A 24167-nucleotide genomic window follows, 5' to 3' on the forward strand; every position below is an offset into this window, starting at 1 on the left:
AACCACAAGTGTGTTCTCTATGTCTGTGAGCCTGTTTTTGTTTCATAGATAAGTTCATTTGTGTCGTATTTTAGATTTCACGTAAAAGTGGTATCATATGCTATTTGTCTTTCTCTTTCTGACTTACTTCACTTATTATGATAATCTCTAGGTCCATCCATGTTGCTGCAAATACTGTTATTCTTTTTAATGGCTGAGTAATATTCCACTGTGTGTGTGTGTGTGTGTGTGTGTACCACATATACCACATCTTCTTTTTTTTTGAATTTTATTTTATGCTATTTTTTATACAGCAGATTCTTATTAGTTATCTATTTTATACATATTAGTGTATATATGTCAATACCAATCTTCCAATTCATCCCACCACCACCACCCCCTGCTTTCCCCACTTGGTATCCATATGTTTTTTCTCTACATCTGTGTCTCTATTTCTGCCTTGCAAACCAGTTCATCTCTACCATTTTTCTAGATTCCACATATATGTGTTAATATACGATATTTGTTTTTCTCTTTCTGACTTACTTCACTCTGTATGACAGACTCTAGGTCTATCCACGTCTCTGCAAGTGACCCAATTTCATTCCTTTTTATGGTTGAGTAATAGTCCACTGTATATATGTACCACATCTTCTTTATCCATTTGTCTGTCGATGAGCATTTAGGTTGCTTCCATGACCTGGCTATTGTAAATAGTGCTGCAATGAACATTGGGGTGCATGTGTCTTTTTGAATTATGGTTTTCTCTGGGTATATGCCCAGTAGTGGGATTGCTGGGTCATATGGTAATTCTATTTTTAGTTTTTTTAAGGAACCTCCATACTGTTCTCCATAGTGGCTGTATCAGTTTACATTCCCACCGACAGTGCAAGAGGTATACCACATCTTCTTTATCCATTCATCTGTCAATGGACATTTAGGTTGTTTCCATATCTTGGCTATTGTAAATAGTGCTGCTATGAACATAGGGGTGCATGTATATTTTCAGATTATAGTTTTGTCTGGGTATATGTCTAGGAGTGGGACTGCCGGATCATATGGCAACTCTATTTTTAGTTTTTTGAGGAACCGCCATACTATTTTACATAGTGGCTGCAGCAGTTTACACTCCTACCAGCAGTGTAAGAGGGTTCCCTTTTCTCCACACGTCAGGAGATTCTTAAATCATATTTGATAGTTGAAACAAAAATTATAGCATCATCTGATGGTGCCCAATGTTTGTTGAGGAAATTCTTAAGACAGTTATATTTGAAAGTGTGGAAGGTAAAGGGACCTAATTAGCAGTAGGATTTCTACATTTCACTGTAAGTGATAAATGCTAATACCAATAGACTGTGATAAATTACAAATTTATATTATAGTACCTAGAGCAACCATTAAGAAAACAATAAAAAGAGGAATACTTAAAAAGTAACTCACAGAAATGTAAGAAAAGAGAAATAGAAATGAGAAACAGAGGAAATCAACAGGAAAAAGAGATAAAGTGGCAGACTTAATCCCTAGCATATCACTAATTATCTTAAACATAAGTGGTCTAGGCACACCAATTGAAAGATAGAGATTGGCCAAGTCGATTTTTAAAAAATGACCCAACCATATGCTTACAACAAGAAATTTGCTTCTAATACAATGACATAGGTATGTTGAAATTAAAAGGATGGGAAAAGATATACTATGCAAACATTAAAAAATAGAAGTGACTATATTAATATGAGGTTAAGTCATCTTCAGAGCAAAGAAAGATACTAGAGACAAAGAGGGACGGTACGTAATGATAAAAGGGTCAATCCACCAGGAAGAAATAACAATTCTAAATATGTTTGGACCAAACTACAGATCTTCAAAACACATGAAGCAAAAATTAAAAGAGTTGAGAGTAGAAATAGAAGAACTTACAGTTATAGTTGGGGACTTGTACACTTCACAGTCATGAATTGCTAGACTATTAAGATGAAAATCAGCAGGGATATGGAGGAACTGAACAACACCATCAACCAATAAGATACAGATACCATTCATAAAAGGCTTTACCCAACAACAGCAGAATATACCTTCTTTTCAAGTACCCATGGAACATTATCCAAGATAAAACAGATCCTGGGTCATAATACAAACCTCAACAACTTTGAAAGAGTTAAAATGATAGAGTATTTTTTATAATTATAATGGAATCAAATTAGAAATCATTAACATAAAGACATCAGAAGAATCTCTAAACATTTCAAAATTAAACAATATACTACTAAATAATTCATGGGTCAAAGAGGAAGTCTTAGAGGAAATTTTAAAAATATAAAAGTGAATGAAAATGAAAAAACAGTGTATCAGAATATGTGGGACAAAGCTATTATAGCATCTAGAGGGAAATTTATAGCACTGAATTCTTACATTAAAGAGGAAAGCCTCAAATTAATAATCTAACTTCCTACCAAAAGAAACTAGAAAAATGAGAGCAAAATAAACCCAAAGCAAACAGAAGGATGGAAATAATAAAGAGCAGAAATTAATTACAGGCATACCTCATTTTATTTTGCTTCAGTTTATTGCACTTTGCAATAATATTGCGTTTTTCACAAACTGAAGGTTTGTAGCAACCCTGCGCCAAGAAAGTCTATTGCCACCATTTCCTCAACAGCAAGTGCTCACTTCATGCCTCTGTGTCACATTTTGGTAATTCTCACAATATTTCACACTTTCCCATTATTACTATATTTGTTATGGTGATCTGTGATCAGTCATCTTTGATGTTACTATTGTAATTGCTTTGGGATGCTACAACCTGGGCCCATATAAGATGGCGAACTTAATCAATGTCTTGTGATGTAATGCAATTCCTGTCAATTACAGCAAGGTTTTTATAGTCATAGACAAGAGTATTCTAAAGTTTACATAGAAAGGCACAGGGCCTAGAATATTAAACAATCTTCAAAAAGAAGGAAGTAGGAGGAATCAATTTACCCAATGTTAAGGCCTATTACATAGTTACAGTAATTAAGACAGTGTGGTATTGATGGAGGAGTAGATGTATAGATCAATGGAATAGAAGAAAGAACACGGAAATATACCCACACAGATAGGCTCAACTGATTTTTTATAAGAGTGCAAAGACAATTCAATGGAGGACAATATCCTTTTCAACAAATAGTGCCAAAGCAATTAAACATCCATAAGGAAGAGGAAACAAACAAATAAACAAAAATTTAACCTTGGCTGAAACACTGAAACTTAAACAAAATTTAACTCAAATGGATCAAAAACTTAAATGTAAAATGTACAGCTATGACACCCTTTGAAAAAACAAAGAGAAAATCTTCAGAAAATCTAGGGCTAGACAAAGAGTTCTTAGGCTTGACACCAAAAGCTCAGTCCATAAAAGGAAAATTTGATAAAATGGATCTCATTGAAATTAGAAAAAAACCCTTTTCTATGTGAAAGACCCTGCTGAAAGGACGAAAAAATGTGTGGTTTGCAAATATCTTTTCCCAAGATAGTTTGGAACTAGCAATCTATATGAATATACTAACTATATATAAACTACGTATAGAGTACAGGTATATAAAGAATACATAAATAATGCCAACACAAGAGTCCAAGCATAATTAGAAAATGGGCAAAAGACATGAAGAGACATTTTGTTGAAGAGGATATACAGGTGACAAGTGAGTTCATGAAAAGATATTCAACATCATTAGCTAGGGAAATTGAAACCCCAATGAGGTATCATTACACACCTATTGGAATGGCTAGAAGAAAATAAATGAATAAATAATAAAAAACACCAAATGCTGGATAGGATGTGGAAAAACTGGATCACTCATACCATACACTGCTGGAAGGAACATAAAATGATACAACCACTTTGGGAAACATTTGGCTGTTTCTTGTAAAACTAAACATGCGATTACGATGTGACCCAGCAGTTGCACTCTTGGGCATTTATCTCAGATAGATGAAAACTTGTGTTCACCCAAAAACCTGTTAGCAGCTTTATTTGTAGAAGCTAAAAACTGGAAACAACCCAGATATCCTTCAGTAGGTTAATAGTTAACAAGCTATTATATATCCATACCATGAAATACTACTTAGCAATTAAAAAACAAAAAAGAACTATTTGTACCCACAATAACTTGGACAAATCTGTGAATATTTGGGGAATTGTCCTGAGTGGAAAAAGCCAATCCCAAAATAATATATACTGCATGATTCCATTCTTATAACATTCTTGAAATGACAAAATTATGGAAGTGGAGAACAAATTAGTGGTTGCCAGGGGTTTGGGTTGGCAGTGGGGAGAGGTCAGTGGTTATAAAAGGGCAGCATCAGGGAACCTTGTTGTGATGGGATTGTTATGTATCTTGACTTTATCGATGTTAATACCCTGATTGTGATATTATATCACTATATACTATATAGATAGTATATATATATATATATATATATATATATCACTATATCCTATATTTTTTAGTATATATATATATATATATATATATATATATATCACTATATCCTATAGTTTTGCATCATATCAGTGGAAGAATACTAGGTAAAAGGTATAAGGCATTTCTCTGTGTTATTTCTGACAATTGCATGTAGATCTATACTTACCTCAAAATAAAGAGTTTAATTAAAAATATTATGAAGTATACAAGTTGATCTTAAAAAGGGGCTTTATCAAATTAGCACAAGCAGTTGAACAATGTGTGTTATCTTAGAAAAAAGGTGCTGATTGTAGCTCATTTTCTAATGGCAAGGGAGTTCAGTGTTCTTACCTCAAATCTCAGAAGACAAAGCATTTATTTTTCATTGGAATCTTGGGATATTTTAAGCAAAGATGAGCTCTTTTGGCTAATTTCAACCAATTTCCATTTCTATCATCAAATAGATGTTAGGCCACATACATTAAGGACTCGCATCGTGGATGTGACACAGACTAGTAAATTCATAAAAAGCAAAATGATAATTTACATCACCTCACCTAACTGCAAAGTCCTGGGGTGGAAAAGTCTGCACCCAAGGCCTTGAACATGGTGTCAGGAGTCATCCCCACTCCCTCCAGTGCCTCTCCTATGTGTCTTCTTATGGACTCTGATTCTGCAAGGTCAGGTGCACATTCTGGATCCATAATTGCATTTCCAGTGGCTGGAGCAGCCCAGCCAGCAGCCTGGTCCCAGTGTCTACAGCTGTGGCAAGGAGGCAGGCCTGTGTTAGACAGACTTGCTTGGTTTTCCAGAAGGAAAAGACTGGGCAACTAGGTCAGTACCTATGAGGTTGATGCTCAGTAGAAGCATGAATGAATGAATGAATGAATGAATAGATAAGCCACCTGGGAGAGGATTCTGGTTGAAAAAAATTTTTTTTTTCATTTCAGTAGAAGACCCACAAAACACTGAAAACAAAACCATGAACTGCATTACATTTTTTTTTTTTTTTTGCGGTACGCGGGCCTCTCACTGTTGTGGCCTCGCCCGTTGCGGAGCCCAGGCTCCAGACGCACAGGCTCAGCGGCCAAGGCTCACGGGCCCAGCCGCTCCACGGTATGTGGGATCTTCCCAGACCGGGGCACGAACCCGTGTCCCCTGTATCGGCAGGCGGACTCTCAACCACTGCGCCACCAGGGAAGCCCCATTACATTTTAATATAATCAGGATAACCTGAACTCGATTGTGAGTGAAATGATCTGATTCCAGGGTTGATATTCCTCACTACTCTGTCTAGTTCAGTCCAAATCCCTTGAATGGCAGCTTTGAAGCCATTTTCTCATGTTCTTTGTGAAATGGGAATGGGGATTATGACCTTCTGTATAAACCTGTGTACAATGGGCAGTGTGCATGCACGTTGATGCCAGCCTTCCATCCTGTGAGTTAAATAATTCTGACTAAAATGTGCCAAATCCTTTGGGATGATTCATTCTTCACTCAAAATATCCATATATATCCTTACAAGTTCTCATGACAGCCAAATATCATGTCTTTCTTACCTTTTCTTCTTATGACTATTTCCCTGGTGGCCACTGTAATGCTACTTGCAGTTAATGAAAGGGTATGAAAGGGCTTCTAGAAGGCGACATCTGGAACTATTATGTCGTGTACCCTCAGCCCAATGGCAGTTAACTCTGGTTTCCCAATATTTAGGTGACCTCCTGAAAAATCAAAACTGGTTAATTTTAATTAAAACATTTTGGTAAAATTCATCTTAAAAATTTGAAAGAGGAGTGAGAGAATCTTGATGTCTTGAAATAAAAGAAAATGTTAGGGCAAAAACACTGGCCTTGGACAGACTAAATAGTCCTGTTTCACAGATTTCCTGTGATTTTGCTTGACATGGCCCATGACACCTCATCCCTGAACAAGTGATCTTGAGATTCTATTAAGTTTTTGTTTTTGTCTTTCAAAGTATTATTTACTGTCTAGAGAGAGTTTTGCTTTGATGCTTTATGTACCAAATAACGGAAATATTCTTTCTTTAAAGAAAGAGAAACCATGACAAATTGGTTGAGCCTGGAGTTTAAATATAGAATTCAAATGAGTAAACTCTTGTCCTAATCTACTTCAGACCTCCTGAACCGTTCATCAGACCTTAAAATGAACCTCCTGTAGTCTCTCTTGGGGGAGGGAGGAAGATTAGTGATATGGCTTTTCTCTGGTTTTGTAATGAAGATGTTCTGAAATCCACTGAATTTCATAGCTCTGTTCAAGATTCATTTGTATTTGCTGCAAAATCAACCAGTCTTAGAAACCCATGTCACTCTCATCTTCCTCCACAGTTTTGATCTTTTCCCACGGGATCAGGAGACACTGAACTTCCGTGAATTAACAAAAATGCACATCAGAGTTGCTGGATTTTCCCCAGTATTGTTTCTTCCAGCCTGAACTTTGTCAAAAGAGTCATCCTGGATTCTAAAACTTCCCACTTCCCATGGCTTTATGGGCATCCAGTGTACAGATGGGTATACATTGTACAGATTTGCCAGTGTTATGGGAGTGAGGGGTATGTTATGAACTGTAAGCAGAAAGTAGCCCTCTGCACATTGGTGAATGTTGCCTGCCCAAACACCAAGGGAGACAAAATTGCAGAGAGAACAAACACTAACCCATTTTTATTCCATTCAAAATTAATAAAAGGTAGTAAGAATTGCATTGCTTTAAAAAATGTCACAGTACATTTAAAAATACAGAGAAAAATTTGGAATAACTTAAATGTAAATAAATTTTTCTAGATCCAAAATAACACAATGAGCTCTAAACAAGAATAAGTTGGGTTTACAAATATTACCACAAAAGAGTGACAATGGTCTATAGTTAGGTGAACTAAAAGCATGACGTTGTACAGCAGATCTCTCGAACTTATCTTGGAATATTGAATCATTGGGCGCCTCCTTATTAAGGCTTCCATCATATGCCTCCTGTTTGCCTATCCATTCTCCTCTTTTGCTATTATGACACTTCCCCCCACCCCTGCCCTCCATCATCTTTCTCTCTCTCCCTGCTTCCTTCCCTCTTTCTTTCCTATTCCAGCCATATTAAAATTCCTATTAGCCTAGAAGTTATCGTGCACCCTCTTGAAACCTTACATGTGTTCTGTTTTCCCTGTTTGGAACATACAACTTTTTTCCTTCCTATTCTCCCACATCTCTTTTGCCCAATTAACTTTTTCATCCTCTGATCTCAGATACAATAATAGTGCCCTCTGTGGTTTCCCCATGATGCCACGTGGCGATCTGGTTTCTCTCTGCCCTTCCCACTAGTCAGGGTCTCCTGGATGATTTTGTATTCACCACTGTTTCTGCTGCATCCAGCATAGGGCTGGGCTGTGCATAAAGAGCACTGAATGGAGGAAGGAAGGAGCACATCGGATCAAGTCAGTCTCCTGATCAGAGCCCTCCCAAGGTTTCCTATTCCACCTAGAATGAAACCTAACCTTCTTTTCAGTGAGTGCAGTGCCTGCCGACCACTCTATGCTCTTTCTTCGTCCACTCTGGGCGTAGAGCTTGTTTCTTTGTCATCCCGCTCTACGCCATGCCCACTCCTACCTCCTAAGGGCCTCAGCACCAACTCCTTCTCCTGAAAGAAGTAGAAGCTTTCCTTTTTGGTTAGATCTCAGCCCAGAGGTCACCTTCCTTGACCCCTGCTCCATGTTACCCTGCTCTGACTCATGTGAGCCCTGGTGACAGGTGTTCCTTTCTTTTTATTTACTTGTTCATTTGTCTGTCTCTCACCCACAACCTGAATGATCTCTCTGTGGACACTCATACTCTGTGTTTTATCACTGCTGCCTCTCTTAGAAGGAGACCTTGCCCATCAAAAGTGCTCAGATATTACTGACTAAATAGGTGAATGAATGGAGAAAGGAATATTCATTTTCTCATCCTGCTATAGTTTAACATGAAGTCTTAGGTCTTGAGAGTAAAAGAAAAAGCTAGAGGTAGGCAAACTGACAGTTGAAAAATGGGAGCTGATAGTCTGATTTTGGGCGGGGGGAAAGACCAAAATCGGTTTAGACAAAATAGCTGGGAGTACATAAGCAACATCAGGGATTTTGATAAAAGTTACAGCAATATATCTATATCCACCAGAGTTACTGTTCAGCATGACAATTTTGAGTTATTGGGGTGAATTTAATTTCAGATCAATAGTCTCTCTTTTGGAGAGAGAAGAGTAATATTAGAGGTGGAAATGCCTAACGGTTAAGAACCAAATTAACATGGCTGTGAGTTTGGCCAAGGTGACCAGCTGTGGAGCAGTGTGTGTGTCACCTCACCTCTGTAAGCTGCCTTTTTCTTCCCATCCACAGGTGAGCATCCACTGTCCCCTTCCTTCCTGTACTATCACATAGGACTCTGGGAAAGTTTAACGGGAGAATGGCATTAGGGCGTTTTGCAGGGCCAGCATCTTAACAAATTTGAGTAATTGTTTATTCACTTAAGTAATAATAATAATTAATGATTTCTTAAGATGTTTTTCTGCCCCAAATGTTAACATGTAGAAAGATAGAGTATATGAAGGCTAAACTGCAGTTCTCAGAACAAGCCACTTCCCAGAGCATCTCTCCTAGAGAGACCAGCCCTTCTGCATGAAGTTCTCATGTGCATGTATACCACCAAGCTATCCACCTTTTGACATTTTTAATGGAAACACTCAAACCATTAAGCTAGAATGTGCTGTCCATGATTTCACAAATATTTAGTTAACAATCATGGGAATTGTACCTGGCAGTGTGGCACAGAAACAGTTCAGCACTTGGATGCACACATGTCCTGGGCCATCAGTAAATATAACAATCTGTGAGTAAAATGTGACTGACCCAGAGCATCTGGGCTACCCTAGAGACCACTTCAGGCACTTAATAAAAATAATACTGTCCGTGACTATAGTCTAGGTTTTTGGCCAGCATCTAATGTCCAAGAAACCCCTGTCTTACACTAAAACTCAAGTTATTTTTATGGCAGGTGTCACTGATGGGAAGATAGAAAAGAAAGTAGAAATGGCAAGAGGTCCTGCAGCACATTGTAAAATCCTGCCTTGTTGAGTGGCAGGTGCAGCCACCTTAGCTATTTTGCTGTAACATTCTAGAACACTGAATGTCGGGGTAATGGGAACCCAGTCATGCCTCCCTCACACCTTGGTTGCGACTCCTTACTTTCCAAAGCCTCGTCTTCTCTCTCCTTTCATTGAATCATCACTAACTCTGGGAGAGGAAGTCACACCCTGCAATCTCATATTTTATATTGGATGAAATGAATCTAGGGCGACTTGATCAGAATAAAAAACTATTAGGAGCAGCCTTATTAAATTGCTATTTTTGTAGGTTAAAAAATGGTCTGATAGTTCAGCATTTCTTAGGTGTTATGGCCAGTCCCTGTTAATTGGGAGGCGACCTCAGGTGTGGCACATTAGCCTGTATGCACCCAATAGGTTGTACAGCTGATTCAATTAATGACTATTAAATGTATAAATTAAGTGTACAGGATCCTAAAAGCAAATAAAGTAACTAATTAATAAGAAAAAACCCCAAAACAACCTGGTCATCAGAACGATGGACTTTCATATGCAGATTACCGCAGCAGTGTGGGAAAGCAGCCCTTAGGTCTGCCCTCTAACTTCAATTATTTCTGAGGGATTAAACCTGTTACTTTTGCCAAACATGGTTAAAATGAGCTATGAGAAACCCCCTGAAGGTTTTAATGCCGCGTGACTTCACTCTGTACTCATTCCTTAGGTCTGGGCCTGGATGCCAGACCATCCGAGGATTAATTAGCACACTGGCCACAGGGGCAGAGCCTGGGGAGAGTAGGGAGCTGCCAGGGTCTCTGCCTCAGCTGCATCACTGAGCCTGGGGAGGATCATCCAGATGCCAGGCCCAGACCCTCTGCTCTGCCTGCCAAGGCCCTGGTGGTTTAAGCCAGCTGGCACAGAGTGTGCGCAACCCTCGAGTTTGCGGCCAGTTAGTTGCGCGAAACACTTTAGGATCAGGGGTTGGCGCAGAAGGCATTTCTCAGGAAGGAGCTGTTGTCTGACCTGAACCTTGCCAGTTCTGCATTCTTAAGCAGTGTCTGATGCAGCCTGTCCCCTCCCTGGGGGAGTGAGGTACAATGGCACACTTGGGTAGAAGACCCAAAAACTAACAGAAGGAAGCTCCTGCAGCCTTGCTCCCTTTACACGTTGTTTGTGCCCTGTTGCTAATTGAAGATCAGTCTCCTCTCCATTAAACGCATTCAGTGCACAAAGCAGAAGGTATTTTCGCTTGTGTAGCTGCCTCTTCTTATCTTTAGAGAGAGAAGATGTTCTTCTATCTGTAATACTTAAAAGATTTGCTTTATGTCTACTAGCTTTCTAGGGTATTTGCCTCAAACTCTTGCTGGGTTGAGCTGGATTGACCTCATTTAGCAGCTAGCTGGGTCTTGGAGGGGAGCATCTAGCACAAATCAGTGTGCCTTGGTTGAAACTTATATCTCATGATCATTCCACTAGGGTATTTAGAAAGTTGCATGCCTGGCTTTTTCTCAAGGACTGGTTTGGTTTGGGGAACTACAGACGGTCGAGTACCCAAGATAATGGGGTATGCTGTGAGGCACTGGGGAGCTACCTCACGAATGGAGCCTGCTGCTGTACTTGTTTTTGGCTTTCCTTCCTTGCCAGCTGTATGAGCCTCCCACGCCATGGCTTCATCATGTGTACATCTAATGAGCCCTGCATGGAAGCTGCAGGTCTTAGAAGGGGCAATTCACTGAGTGCAGCTCTGACCCAATGTCTGGAGCCCTCCCTGTCATTCTGCTCCCAGGATGCTGCACTGGACCTCCTTGCCCAGAGGTTTCTTCACTCATTTTTTTTTTTTTTTTTTTTTTTTTTTTGCTGTACGCGGGCCTCTCACGGTTGTGGCCTCTCCCGCTGCGGAGCACAGGCTCCGGATGCCTCTCCCGCTGCGGAGCACAGGCTCCGTGAGCACATGGCTCACGGGCCCAGCCTCTCCACAGCATGTGGGATCTTCCCGGACCAGGGCACGAACCCGTGTCCCCCGCATCGGCAGGTGGACTCTCAACCACTGCGCCACCAGGGAAGCCCCTCTTCACTCATTTTTGTTGATAATCAAATGTTTATCTATCTATCTATCTATCTATATTTTTTGATGATGCCCAGATCGTGTACCCAATGTCTTACACTTGGATTTGTGTGATCCAGAGTAGCTGACCAAGACCACTCAGTCACATTTTCATCGTGGACATATCATGTTGAATGAGACTGGTCACATTTGGCTAAAAGCATTTTGACTTAAATAATTTCTAAATTCCCATTCTGGTCATCAGGTGGTGAATGATTAAAACTTGGCAGCTGGGCCTAAGAATCCCAAGAACAATATTGAACAATGTGTAGATTCCTAAGCCCATTGGAGATCTACTGGATTAGAATCTGTCAGCCTGGAGCCCCAGAATGTTTTTTAACAAGTTTCCGGGTACTTCTGTTGTGGTCCGTCCATGAACCTACTATTAGACATCATTGGGATCTAGTACACCCCAAAACTTTTGCTCCAGTCACCCCACAGAAATTAGCGATTCTCCTTGGATATTTTTGGATGTGGAAGCTTCATGAGCATGTACCTTTTTTTTTTTTAATATCTTTATTGGAGTATAATTGCTTTACAATGGTGTGTTAGTTTCTGCTTTACAACAAAATGAATCAGTTATATATATACATATGTTCCCATATCCCTTCCCTCCTGCGTCTCCCTCCCTCCCACCCTCCCACCCTCCCTATCCCACGCCTCCAGGCGGTCACAAAGCACCGAGCTGATCGCCTCATGCCATGCGGCTGCTTCCCACTAGCTATCTACCTTAGGTTTGGTAGTGTATATAGCATGTACCTTCTGATCTCTCATTACTGTTTCCATTCCAAGCCTTGGGAGCCTGATGTAAATGTATGAATTATTTTTGGAGTTAAAATATTAAGTATTTTCATGGTTAGGAGATGCCTTCTAAAACTCTTCATTTTTCCTGATATTTGACAACAGCTAATTTTAATAGCTGGCTTATCAAACTAATAGCTGTGAAGGACTCTGTGTACAGTTCCCAGTTAAGGATAAAATGCTGTGTTTTAGTCTTTTAGGACACTGGGAAATAAAACCGGGCATTGATGAACATGAGTAGCCATTTATGTAGAGACAGAAGTCTGTGAATGGAGACAGTCTTCTAATACAATGCCAAGTTCCTGTCCCTATGTCTGCCCCAAGCCAAGCTGACATCAGGACTGGCTAAATAAGTTGCAGGGCCTAGTGCCAAATGAAAATGAGGGGCCGCTTGTCCAAAAATGGAGAATTGCAGGGTGGTGGCCTCAGATCATTAAACCTGGGCCCTTCTAAACGTGGGTTCCTGTGTGAAGCCAACCCTGGAATTGGTCTCATTTATTAGCTCTGAGAAATATTTCCTTTTTTTTTTTAACCTGTTTATAAGATGGCTTCAAAAGAGCATCTACATAATAATAAGAAGAAAAGAGTTCTGAATTACTGTACAAAGTTTTGAGGTAGGTAGACTCAGTTTTAGGGTTCTGTCTTTTTTTTTTGAACCAGTGTTAAATTTGTTTCTGCTTCACTTGTGGTGATGTGAAAGTTTATCTGACCACTAGAGGTATATCTCTTCTTTACTACCACCCCAGAAGGAGCTTCCGTTGGGATCTTTTAAAAAACACCAGCCCCATAATCTGAGATTTCAAGCTGGAGTTGAAGCAGTGCAGTGCTTGCTGTTGTTTAGACATTTCCCTTGTCTGAAGTTGAAGATTTTTGTGGGTGGTCCCCCTCTGTTCGGTGTCACCATCAACAAACGTGTGGAAAGAAGAAATAAGCACAGATGAGGACAAGCTTCAATCAGCTCTGCCTTAATTAGCGAGTCGGTTGCATTTGTAGCACAGGCAGAATCAATTAGGGAGCTCGGCTAGGAGACAGCACTGGCCCTGCCATCTGCCCAGCCCAGAGAATGTAGGTAGGTGGCTCCACCGAAGAGAAAGAGATGCTGTCCCTGGCCTCCTCCTAAACAAGGCTCCAAGACTGCTTATTTCATCCAACTGTTTTTAGTTCTTTTATTTTCCAAGAATTCCTCCTATCTGCCAGGCTCTCTCTGCCTCATCTATCCACTCTCTTCCTTTCTTTCAAGGGCCTGCCCCTCTGAGGTGTCATTGTGTGGGTTTTTCTGGTTCCCTTGAAGGCAGGGACCATCTCTTCCACTGTCCTACTGCTCCAGGTCAAGAGTCAAGCATGCAATGGGCACTTGATAGCATGTCTGTCTGTCGTATGGAGCAAATTGTCGTATTTCTGCAAATTGTCGTATTTCTGCAAATTGAAAGGTGGCTTCAAGGCTGATTCCAAAATTTGGAATTCTTCCACAAATGTGGACATGCTAGGAAGAGGGGGCTTATCTACAGCATTGAGGCTTTGTCTGTGTAATGATGCTTTCATTTTTAACATTTCTTATTATACAAAATAATAAAGCATGTTGATAGGCAAAAGGAAGAAAATTTTAAGTCACATGTAATCTTACCAAAAAGAACCCACTATAATATCATTGTGTTTATCCTGAAGGCCGTTATATCAGATATATGTGCTTTAAAAAAAGGTAGATTGTAACTTCTTTAAATGTCTTTTAAAATTAATAGCAAGTTGTGATAACCCTTCTAGTCCCTGAAATATTCTTCTACAATATTTTAGATGGCTACAGAGCATTTCAGCCTCCTTATTGTTGAAAATATAGTTTGCTTTCCTTTTTTTTGCTTTTATAAATAATGCTGTAATAAACATCTGTGTATAAATATTTGCATATTTTCTTGATTAATTCCCTATAATAAATTCATAGAATTGAACTTGGGTCCAATCATATTTAACTTTTGTATTCATATAAGGCTTTTTATATATTTTAGTTTGTCCATTGATTCAACAGGTATTTGAGTGTCTGCCTTGGGCTATAGCTAGGCACCATAACGGTGTTGGGGCCATAATGTGAGCAAGACAGATGAAGTCCTTTCTCTCATGGAGATGCCAACTATAAATATACATCTCTTCATAGCTGAAGTTTCCAGAGCTTGGCATTGTGTTTGGAATGAACTAAAGCTGTGACTTCTGTCTGGTCTTGTATACTACAGTTGATGAAAGCCTCCTTCCTCCAAGAAGCAAACTTGAATCAAATCAAGGTTTTTATAAAGTTTATGAACTTGGACCTTCAGAAATGTCAGAAAGATGTGAAGAGTGAGGCCTGCCTGTTTACACACACACAACGGCATCTTGCCAGGCGAGACACAAAGCAAGTGCTTCTGTCCAAGTAGCATTTGGACTGTGGCTTTCCTCAGTCGCTGGAAGGTTCTCAGAGTTGGTTCCCTTAGAGGCCTCACAAGGAGGATGATGAACTGACAAGGCAGGGAGTCCTCCTGGACCCCACCTTGCCCTGCTGTGCAAATCTTCTGTGGAGGCACCGGTTCCACTTCAGGTATTTCCAGATTGCAGAGAATACCCAATTCTGTGCTCATCATCATCATCTTACATGGGATAGTTAGTGCTTCTGCCATTGAAATGAGGTTGTAGCTCAACTGACTAACTGGTATGAATTAATACTCATTGTTCACAGCCAGGAGATCCATCTTGTCTCTAATTTGGCACTAGTATTAAACAGCTGCTACCTCCAGACAGTTCAATTTGTAATATACACGGTTAAGGAGAAACAGGGACTGACTCAGACACAGTTCTATCAGGTCTGTACTTTCTCCCCCAGATTGCAAACGTCTGGACCTGCCTCTTTAAAACCAGCTTTATTGGGCTATTGTGTTTTCACGTTTGAGAAACACAGTCTGCCTTCCCCACTGGAATCTAATGACAGTCTAATTCACTTTGTGGTAGTAGTGTCACAGGATGTGTACAAGTGCTTCTCTCTGCAGCATGTAGAGGGGCAGCACACGTAGTGAGAAGATAAGAAACAAAGGGTAGCTTTCCCCAGGCAAGAAAAATCACAATATGTTCCTAAAGAGTTAGAGAAAAGGGTTTCTGGAAAATAGGTGGTCCAGGGGGTGGTTTGAGACCTAGCAGAAAAGAAAGAGTGTACCCAAGAGAGAAGAGAAGAGAAGAGAAGGTAATACTGATGACCAGCATTTATTGGGTGCTTTATATACATCAGCCTCAGCTTAAGTACTCATGCCCTAGGTCCGTGACATATGTGCCCAAAAGATGGTGTAAAATTAAGCCAGGGGATTTCTCAGACTCCACTGGAGCATGGGAGAATTATCCCAGGGTTGGGGGTGAAGGAGGGTTTGTTGTCAGGAGGAATTACATCGTGATGAAGAGTCCATATTTATGTGAAATCATCTCGTGGCCTAGTATCAGTCAGGTCGGAAGGCAGGAATGGAGATCCTCTGGGCCTCTGACAAACAACCTGCTGCAGTTTGGGTTTGGAGCTTGTTGGTGATGGGACCATTGCATTGTGTGAAGGCTTTTTTGGAAATTTCCATGAGGAGTTTGGCGTCAGAATGAGACAGACATGATCACTGGGACACTGCTCCTCTATTCAGTCTGATTTTATATTGACATGAGCAGTATCCCTATTTTAGGAGAAGGCGAGTGGCACCATGTCTGTTACTCATAGAGCTGAAGATTGGAGAGCTTCCACAGAGCACTCATACCTCTAGCTCCTTAATTTTAGTTTGTCACCTGGTGGCCACAATACAAAGTAACCTAACAAAGCCAAGCATGTTTGATGAACACCTGCTCTCTAGCTATCGATCAGAATTCTGCACTCCCTGGGCACTGACAAATGCTAGGTGTGACCCAGGCAGCAAGAAACAGGGACCTGCACACTTCCCATATCTCCTTTGCTCACATGCACAATCTTGTTCCATTGGATCTCATCAAAAAACAGATTCAACAGTAAAATTATTAAGAATTTCAAGATAGTGACAGCGTAGCATTAAACCAAGCATGGGCCCTTTGAGCATGGGGCGCTGTGTGGCTGCATATGTCATGTACCCATGAAACCAGCCCTGCATGACATCCCTAGGGCTCTGTATGCCGCATCTTGTCAGGGACGTCGAGAGCTGCACCCTGTGTATTGGAAGGGGCCTATTGCATATGGGTTTAGATATGGGGCTCTGCACTTAGAAACCCACCTTCCTCTTACTTGCTCTGCCATCCTGGGCAAGTATTTCACCATTCTAAGCCTCCATTTGCCTACGTGTAAAATAGGAACCTAATAGTACCTTTTAGGGGTGTTTAGGAGGATCAAGTGAGGTTATGGATGAAAAATACCCAGTGCCCAGCACACAGTTATCATCCGGCCAGTGCTGGCTGCCATTGTAAGAATTGGATGAGGCAATTTCTGCAAACCTTCCCATGGCTGCAGCAACCCTTGTCCAGATGTAATGGGCACAAAATTTGGGTCTGCTGAACTCAAGTGACCTGGATGGGCATCATTGATAGGTGGTTGTTAGCCTTTCCCCCAAGTAACCCCAGCCAGGACCACTGGCTCTCAATGACTCTGTGGATGGGGAATTGTTTTGTCTCCCGATGGCCACTTTTTATATTAATCCCCTGCTTTTAATTGGGCAGTCTGAAACATTCCATTATAATTACATACGGAAAAACATGATTGCTGTTATCACAGAGAGAGTTATCAGTATTGATTCAACTAAATCAAATGCTGGTGGAGGGAGAGGGTTGTTTCGCCAGGACCCTCCACTGGCCTGGATGTTGTGACTGTTTCACAGAGATAAACGGCCTTGCCGTGCCTGCTGGCATTGGGCATAGGCAGCCGTGGCGCTCGTGCTGGTTCATCTCCCCAGGCTTTAAGCTGCACTAATTGCTTTGGAAGCAAGGCGTTCTCCTGAGCAGCAGCATATGCTGCATGAGTGCCTAAAGCAAAGATAAAAAGCCAGCCGCCTCCTCCTTTATTGAAGTTTAATAATAAAATGGAACTGTCACCATTCCCAATAAATTGTTTATTTTAATTTAGAAAAATAATGGAAACTGGCCGCCTTCTGGCACACGGTTGTTGAGGACTGTTTTCCTGGCTTGGCTAATTCTGAACCTCCTGTTCTTTGGTAGCTTGCTCTGAAAGACGCTGAGGCCTTGGTGTCAGTAAAATCAACCATGTGCCTCTCCATTTAATAAAACCTGGCCCTTAAAGGGTGAAATAAGTCATTTTTCAAGGTGGATTAGACTGTAAAGTTGTAAACCAGGAAGTTGACATAGGTGTTTAAGGTGTAAAGTTTTGCAGGATTCTTTTTCAAATATTTCTTTTAACAAATATGAAATTAAAGTAGTCTCACATGTTTCTGTCATTGCAGTTCTTTCAGATGATTTTTCCTGTAATAATAGTGAGAGGTCAGCTTGATACCTCTTGCATTAAGAGGAAAAAGAAGGCATAGATGAAGGAAGTATCTTTACTAAGGCTTATACAGGGCGTGAGTGGCAGAGTGGGAGTTGGAATTCAAGACATCTGGCTCCTGCTTGCTGCTTCTAAGGCATTGATGCTCTCACTTTTCTACCCAATACACAGAAGCTTTCCCATCCCCATTTCATAGGGAGCAAAATTGAGGCCTGAAAGCCAAAGCTACTTGCCTCGGGGTGTCATAGCCGGTAAGTGGACTAGCCAGATCTAGGACTCAGTCTCTTGAATCCCAGTTCAGTTTGATTCTTGCGAAGTCCATGGGGTCTATATACCAGTTGCTAACATACAAGTATAATATGATTGCATTAAATATAAACATTTTTGATCGTACAGTAAGTAGCCACACCTGAGAATAGGAAAAGAAATCTGTATTGATAAGAAGGCTGTAGGGCAGTCAGCCAGGCCCCTTCATTCCCTTTCAGACACTACCCTTGGAGTGTACACAATTAGAGTTCATCTTCAGCAAGTTACTCCAGACCATGGGGAGCAAAAGCCATGGCTGTTCCATCCATGTGCCCCACGAGTGTGCTGTGTAGGAAGTGCCTGTCTTTGTCTGGCATGGGCACTCAGACAATGTGCAAACCAGGTAATGCAATGGCAGTGATTAAGAAGGGGAGGAGGGGGGAATAGATGAGATGAGAAGGATCATTGTAATGCAGGGGGGTCTTTGGGGAGGTATTGTCTCAGCCAGGGTTATTGTGATGGGCTTGGTCATCAAGGTCCTTTGGATTGAGTGGCCTGAATACAGCTAAATCTGGTCAGGCAAAGAGGCAAATTTATTGACTCGCTTACCTGAGAAAACTAAGCATGGCTGGATCTAGGGGCTCAAGCTATGTTATCGTGACTCTATCTCACCCCCTTCCATTGTGGGCTCTGTTCTCCTTGGCTGTTACCTTTATTCAGATGATCTCTTCCTGTGCAGTGGCTGCTCGCAGGACCAGGCTGCCTCCTTGACCTCTCGGTAATCTCAATGGAGAGAGAGTCTTCTTCCTCACGTTCCAGTAGAAGCCCAACTGTGGCCTCTGGGATGGAATTCACAGACTGGACAGAGCTGATCAAAGGGCCCACCCCTTGATCTAGGAAGGAGAGAGAGAGATGTTAGCGTCATCCAATTTATATAAATTATGGGGTGGCGGGAAAGAAGGAAAATCAGAAGAAGGGGAAAGGATGCTGGACAGGCAAAATCACACATAGCCACTGGCCTTAGAGTTTCCTCTGACCCACCGTTAGTCAAGAGGGAGGACCAGACTAGCCCTTGTGTCTCCAGGTCAGTATTATCCAATAGAACTTTATGCGATGGTGGAGATATTCTTTAATCTTCACAGTCCAGTGCAGTGACCACCAACCATATGGGGCTGTTGAGAATTTGAAATGTGGCTTGTGTGATCAAGGAACTGAGTTTTTAATTTTAGGTAATTTTAATTAAACTTAATGTAAATAGCTACACATAGCTCTTGGCTACCATAATGGACAGAGCAGCTCTTAGTGGAGGTCGTATTGCAGGAGATGGTTCCCTGGAAGGCAAGACCGCCTGTCCCCGCTTTGGAGGAGAGTTGGGCTGAGGGTTAAATGCAGAGCGTGGGAGACCAGGATGACGAAGTTGAGTTGGTTTAGGTTGTGGAGTAGGAGGAAAGGGAGTTTGGTTGTGAGGGAGAGGACGAGGAGGAAGAAATAAAGAGAGAAACTTTCATCTCTGACATCATTTGGAAACCTCTAACTTGAGGAAATATTTTTTCTGTCTCATATATGAACCCAGTTTCTACCAGGAAGAAACAAAATCACAATTGACCTTGTTATAATAGCAAATGGAGGGGAATTCCATGACATGTTATTGCATTTTACTCTAAATGTCTAACAATAAAAACAACCATTGCCTGAAGCAACATTCTGCACATGACATGCAGCTACACATGGAGTAAAAGAAAAATTGGTGTGTTATTTAAAAAAAACTGTAAACTTGTGTGATTGAGCACAATGAAATGCAGTTGACAGAAATGACATCAAATGAATAGAACGAACTTGTCAAGGCAGCGTCCAGTCACTGGGATGTGAATCTGGGGCCGGTTAAAGACCAGACTTTCTGATGGGCCTGTCATCCTGCTTTGTGTCCTGTAGGGTGTGTTGGGGCCACCCTGAGGTGGTGCTCGCCAAGCCTTGGTGGTCACCACTCACCCACAAGTCGGGTTTCCAAGGGTGGAGGTTCTTGGAGAAGCCAGACTGATTTGCTCTGATCCCCTCTTGCCCACCTGCAACAGGATGCATGGGCTTCTGCAGATTCAGTCAGCTTCCTAGGTTTGTCCACCGAGTGCTCATGGAGAACATGCCATGAGCTCGGCATCCTGCTGGGCCTTAGGCATCGAGCAAGAAGAACAGAGAAGCAGGAAACTTGGTTCCTGGATGTGTGGTTTGCCTGGGTCCCTGGTCCTCAGCATGCCACTTGATAATCACCTGTAGACTCGGCTGTAGCCCAAGTGCAGGGATTAAGAGCAACCATACTGGAGACAAACTGGCCAGGTGTATGTCAAGCTCATAGCCAGTGCCTGGCATGCAGGCTATCCCCCCCACCCCCCACCAAAACAAAAAGAGCAGCAGGTGTGTAGTGGAAAGAAGGAAGGCATTAGAGCAGCTGAAGCCAACCTGGGTAGAACCTGGGCCAGGCAGCTTGGAGGTATGTGAATTTAGATGCAGTACTGGACCTCAGTCTTAGCATCTGCAGAGTGGGATGATGGAACTTCACAGGGTTGTTGTGAGGACCCAGTTGACTGGTGTTTGTTAAGGACCTAACACAGAGCAGGCTTCCAGAACCGCGGCTGCTCTGGTAAGCATGAGAGCATGGTTGCTGGAAGGGTTGGACCAGGGAAGAGGTCTTGTGGGTGGTGTGAGGATCCCCAGGGTGATTTGCCAACTTCACATCCAGCCTTGATTCATGTTAGGCTTAGGTGTCATTAAAGCTGATCACCAGGGCTTCCCTGGTGGCCCAGTGGTTGAGAATCCGCCTGCCAATGCAGGGGACACGGGTTCGAGTCCTGGTCCGGAAAGACCCCACATGTCGCGAAGCAACTAAGCCCGTGCGCCACAACTACCGAGCCTGCACTCTAGAGCCCACGAGCCACAATTACTGAAGCCTGCACTCCTAGAGCCTGTGCTCTGCAACAAGAGAAGCCACTGCAATGAGAAGCCCATGCACCGCAACAAAGAGTAGCCCCCACTCGCCACAACTAGAGAAAGCCCGTGTGCAGCAACGAAGACCCAACGCAGCCAAAAATAATAAATAAATTAATTTATTTAAAAAAAAAATAAAGCTGATCACCATAAGGATCCCACTCAAGCTTTCCAGTCCAGTTTGCCAGCAAACCTGCAGTCCATCCTGATGACCAGAAACTCCAGGCAGAACAGCATCTTAGAACCATCAGTCATGTCCTAGGCTCAGTCTCCATGATGCTTCGATCACTTTTGGAGTCCTCAGGGAGACACATTATGAGTGGGTGTCACCATGTGGATGCTGATGGCACACTTGGAGCACTGTTGGGTCTCAGGCACAGTAGGAGAAAGGAAGCCACTCCTAGGCCAGGAAGTCACTGGCAAACCTTTACCACTAACCCAGCCCTCTTGCCCCTCTCCCTCCTAGTGACTTTTCCAGCCATTTCCCCAGCAGACAAGGGTATAGATGCCTTTGGAAAGAGAATAATTCATTTCAATAGAAAAGATACGGTTTTGGAATGGGTCAGTTGGAAAGTGATGCCAGGTGCTGTGTTGCTGTGGACATAGGCTTTGGGCCAGTGACCATTATGGACATTCCTGTGTACCTGGGCATGCGCCTGGGCCCGCTCTTGCCTCTTTGTTGGGAAGCAGAAATGTTTGGGTTTCACAGTCACTTTCTTTGTCCCCTTTACTTTCCAGCTAATGCTGGGCTTCTGTGGAACCGACATAGCAGGAGGTCCTGGGGCTGCTCCTGAAGAGGCTTCTTCCCATCTGCCTGCTCCTTGAAGCCCTCTCTATTTGTAGCCTGGATTTCCTTTCCATAGTCACAATTCTCATGCTGTGATCCAGTCTTTAGCCTCACTCTTTGGCTCTTTGGAGGTGGCTATTGAGCATCTTCTGTGTATCAGAAACGTGGTAGATGTAGGGGACAATAGACAACCAGACATGCCATGTCTTAGGAACATCACAGTCTTAAGTGGGGAGGGAATCTAATCAGGCGATTACACACCTGAAGTGCTAAGTGCATGGTGGATCTGAGCCTGGTGTGCCAGCCTGGGCTTGCAAGGAAGCATTCCAAGCTCTCAGGTGGGTGTTCTGGGAAGGTTCCCAGGGCAGGAGGGGGTGATGTTCAAACTGAGACCCCAAAAGTAGGTAAGAGAGACCATCACGATGGGGAGGGGAGGGCAGAAAATGGATGGAGAGTGTGTTCTCAGTGGAGGGAGGGCATGCATGGAGTCTTAAAAAATCATCAAGAGTGGGAAAATAGAGGGTGGGAGAGTGGAGAGTCATGGGAGATGAAACTGGAGAGGAAAGCAGGAATTTTCAACAAATTACATACTTTTCACCAAAATCTGAACTTCTTTTCCCCTAAAATGTAATCAAAGCTAAAAAAATACACATGGAAGGTAAATTTTATATTGAATAAGTTCTTATGTTCTGAATTTGAAAGGCAGAAGCCAAATTATGACCATTGGGTCTGAGAATCATTGGTTTTGCCTAGGCATGTGCTTGTTCATTCAAGGTTGGTGTTTCATATAGCAGGACAGATGCTAATGGATTTTTTTGCTTTGCTGTTTCAGCACTTCAGGGAGCATCTAGACAAACTTTTTGCCAAAGGAATCGGAATGCTGGATATAGCTCTGAATGAGGCCTTCAACATTCTCAGTGATGTAAGCTCCTCTTTGATTTGCCTTTCTCTTCTCCAGGAGACTAGATGGGGTTTTGTTTTAAGTTGTGGACCAGCATTATTGTTAGCCCTGGCTGTCACTGAGCAGTATTCACAGGCATAGAATGGGGGGAAGGTAAGGCTGGCCATATGAGTGATCTGGGGAACCAGGTCCACCTGGTGAAGCCATACCAGCCCTGTGCTGGGCAGAGTTGATGGTGCAGTCTGGTCAGGGGACTCACCTGACACACTTACTGACTCTGGGGCCGTTAGTGTCTCAACACTAGAGCACCATCTAATGCAGATTTCTTTTCACCTGAAAAACTCTCAGTTTCTTCATGGAGTAGACTCACTTCTTACTGTGCCACACTGAGTCCCTGCCTGTGGTGCCGTTCAGAGGGAGAAGGGCTTCTCTGTGTGGTGTGTTTAGGGAGTGCTACAAGCTCTACCTATCCCTCCCTCCAGCCCCCTGGAGATTCACAGTATGCAGTGCACACTCAAGGCTTCAGTAAGTACTGCAAAAAAGAATGCCGCTTCACCTGCTGTCTCTCCCACTTCTTTGAACAAAGAATCCTTTTTTCAAGTAGCACCTGTTAACATCCTGTGAAATATGTTGGGGAAGCTTGGGTTGGTTATTCTTCCCCTTGAATGCAATTGTGTTAGGCTAGAACAACATGCAACTTTTGTGATCTTTTTACTCTGGGAGGGCAGTAGGAAAAGAAATGACTATATTAATGCAGGTTCTGTATCATTTATTTAACTACTATATTTTGCATGCTTTTTAGTGTCAGACACTGGGAATAATACACCAGTGAACAGAATAGACAAAGGGTTTGCTTTAATGGACCTAACATTCTAGTGAAAAGGTCAGCAACCTATGGCCCAGGAGACAAATCAGCCTGCATCTTGTTTTTGTAAGTAATGTCTTATTGGAGCACAGCCATGCCCACCTGATTATGTATAGACTATGGCTGTTCTTGCACTACAATGGCAGAGTTGATTAGTTTCAATAGATACCATGTGGCCTGTAAAACCTAAAACATTTACTATGTCGCCCTTTACAGAGGTTTGCTGACCCCAGTTCTAATGGGAAGAGACATATGAAGTGAGCAGTCTTAAGGAGAACAATAGCACCACTGTTTCAGTGTGATAGGACTTGCTTCTTTACACAGTGAGGTCAGGGAAGAGCTCTCTGATTATGTGATGTTGGAGTAGAGACCTGAAGGAAGTGAAGGAGCAGCCATAATGGGTATCTTGAGGCAGAAATTTCCAACAAGGGGAACAGCAAATGAAAAGGCCCTGAGGCAAGGACATTTGACATATTTACAACACAGCAAGGAGACCAGTGTGACAAGAGCAAAGTGGGGAAGAAAGAGTGTACTAAGAAATAAG

At 42.2% G+C, this 24167-nt stretch overlaps 1 protein-coding gene across 1 annotated transcript in view; it reads left to right on the plus strand.

Annotated features, from left to right (window-relative positions):
• Positions 1-24167, plus strand: part of CACNA2D3 (calcium voltage-gated channel auxiliary subunit alpha2delta 3) — a gene marked incomplete at its 3' end in the record, with an annotated part of 652765 nt that overhangs the window by 384392 nt on the left and 244206 nt on the right. Inside the window, exon 10 of the mRNA XM_007447233.1 lies at positions 22690-22779. Coding sequence (XP_007447295.1) covers positions 22690-22779 — 90 coding nt within the window. The remainder of the gene's footprint in view (positions 1-22689; positions 22780-24167) is intronic.

This window comes from Lipotes vexillifer, unplaced genomic scaffold (assembly GCF_000442215.2).
Source record: "Lipotes vexillifer unplaced genomic scaffold, Lipotes_vexillifer_v1.1 scaffold818, whole genome shotgun sequence".
Classification (NCBI taxonomy): domain Eukaryota; kingdom Metazoa; phylum Chordata; class Mammalia; order Artiodactyla; family Lipotidae; genus Lipotes; species Lipotes vexillifer.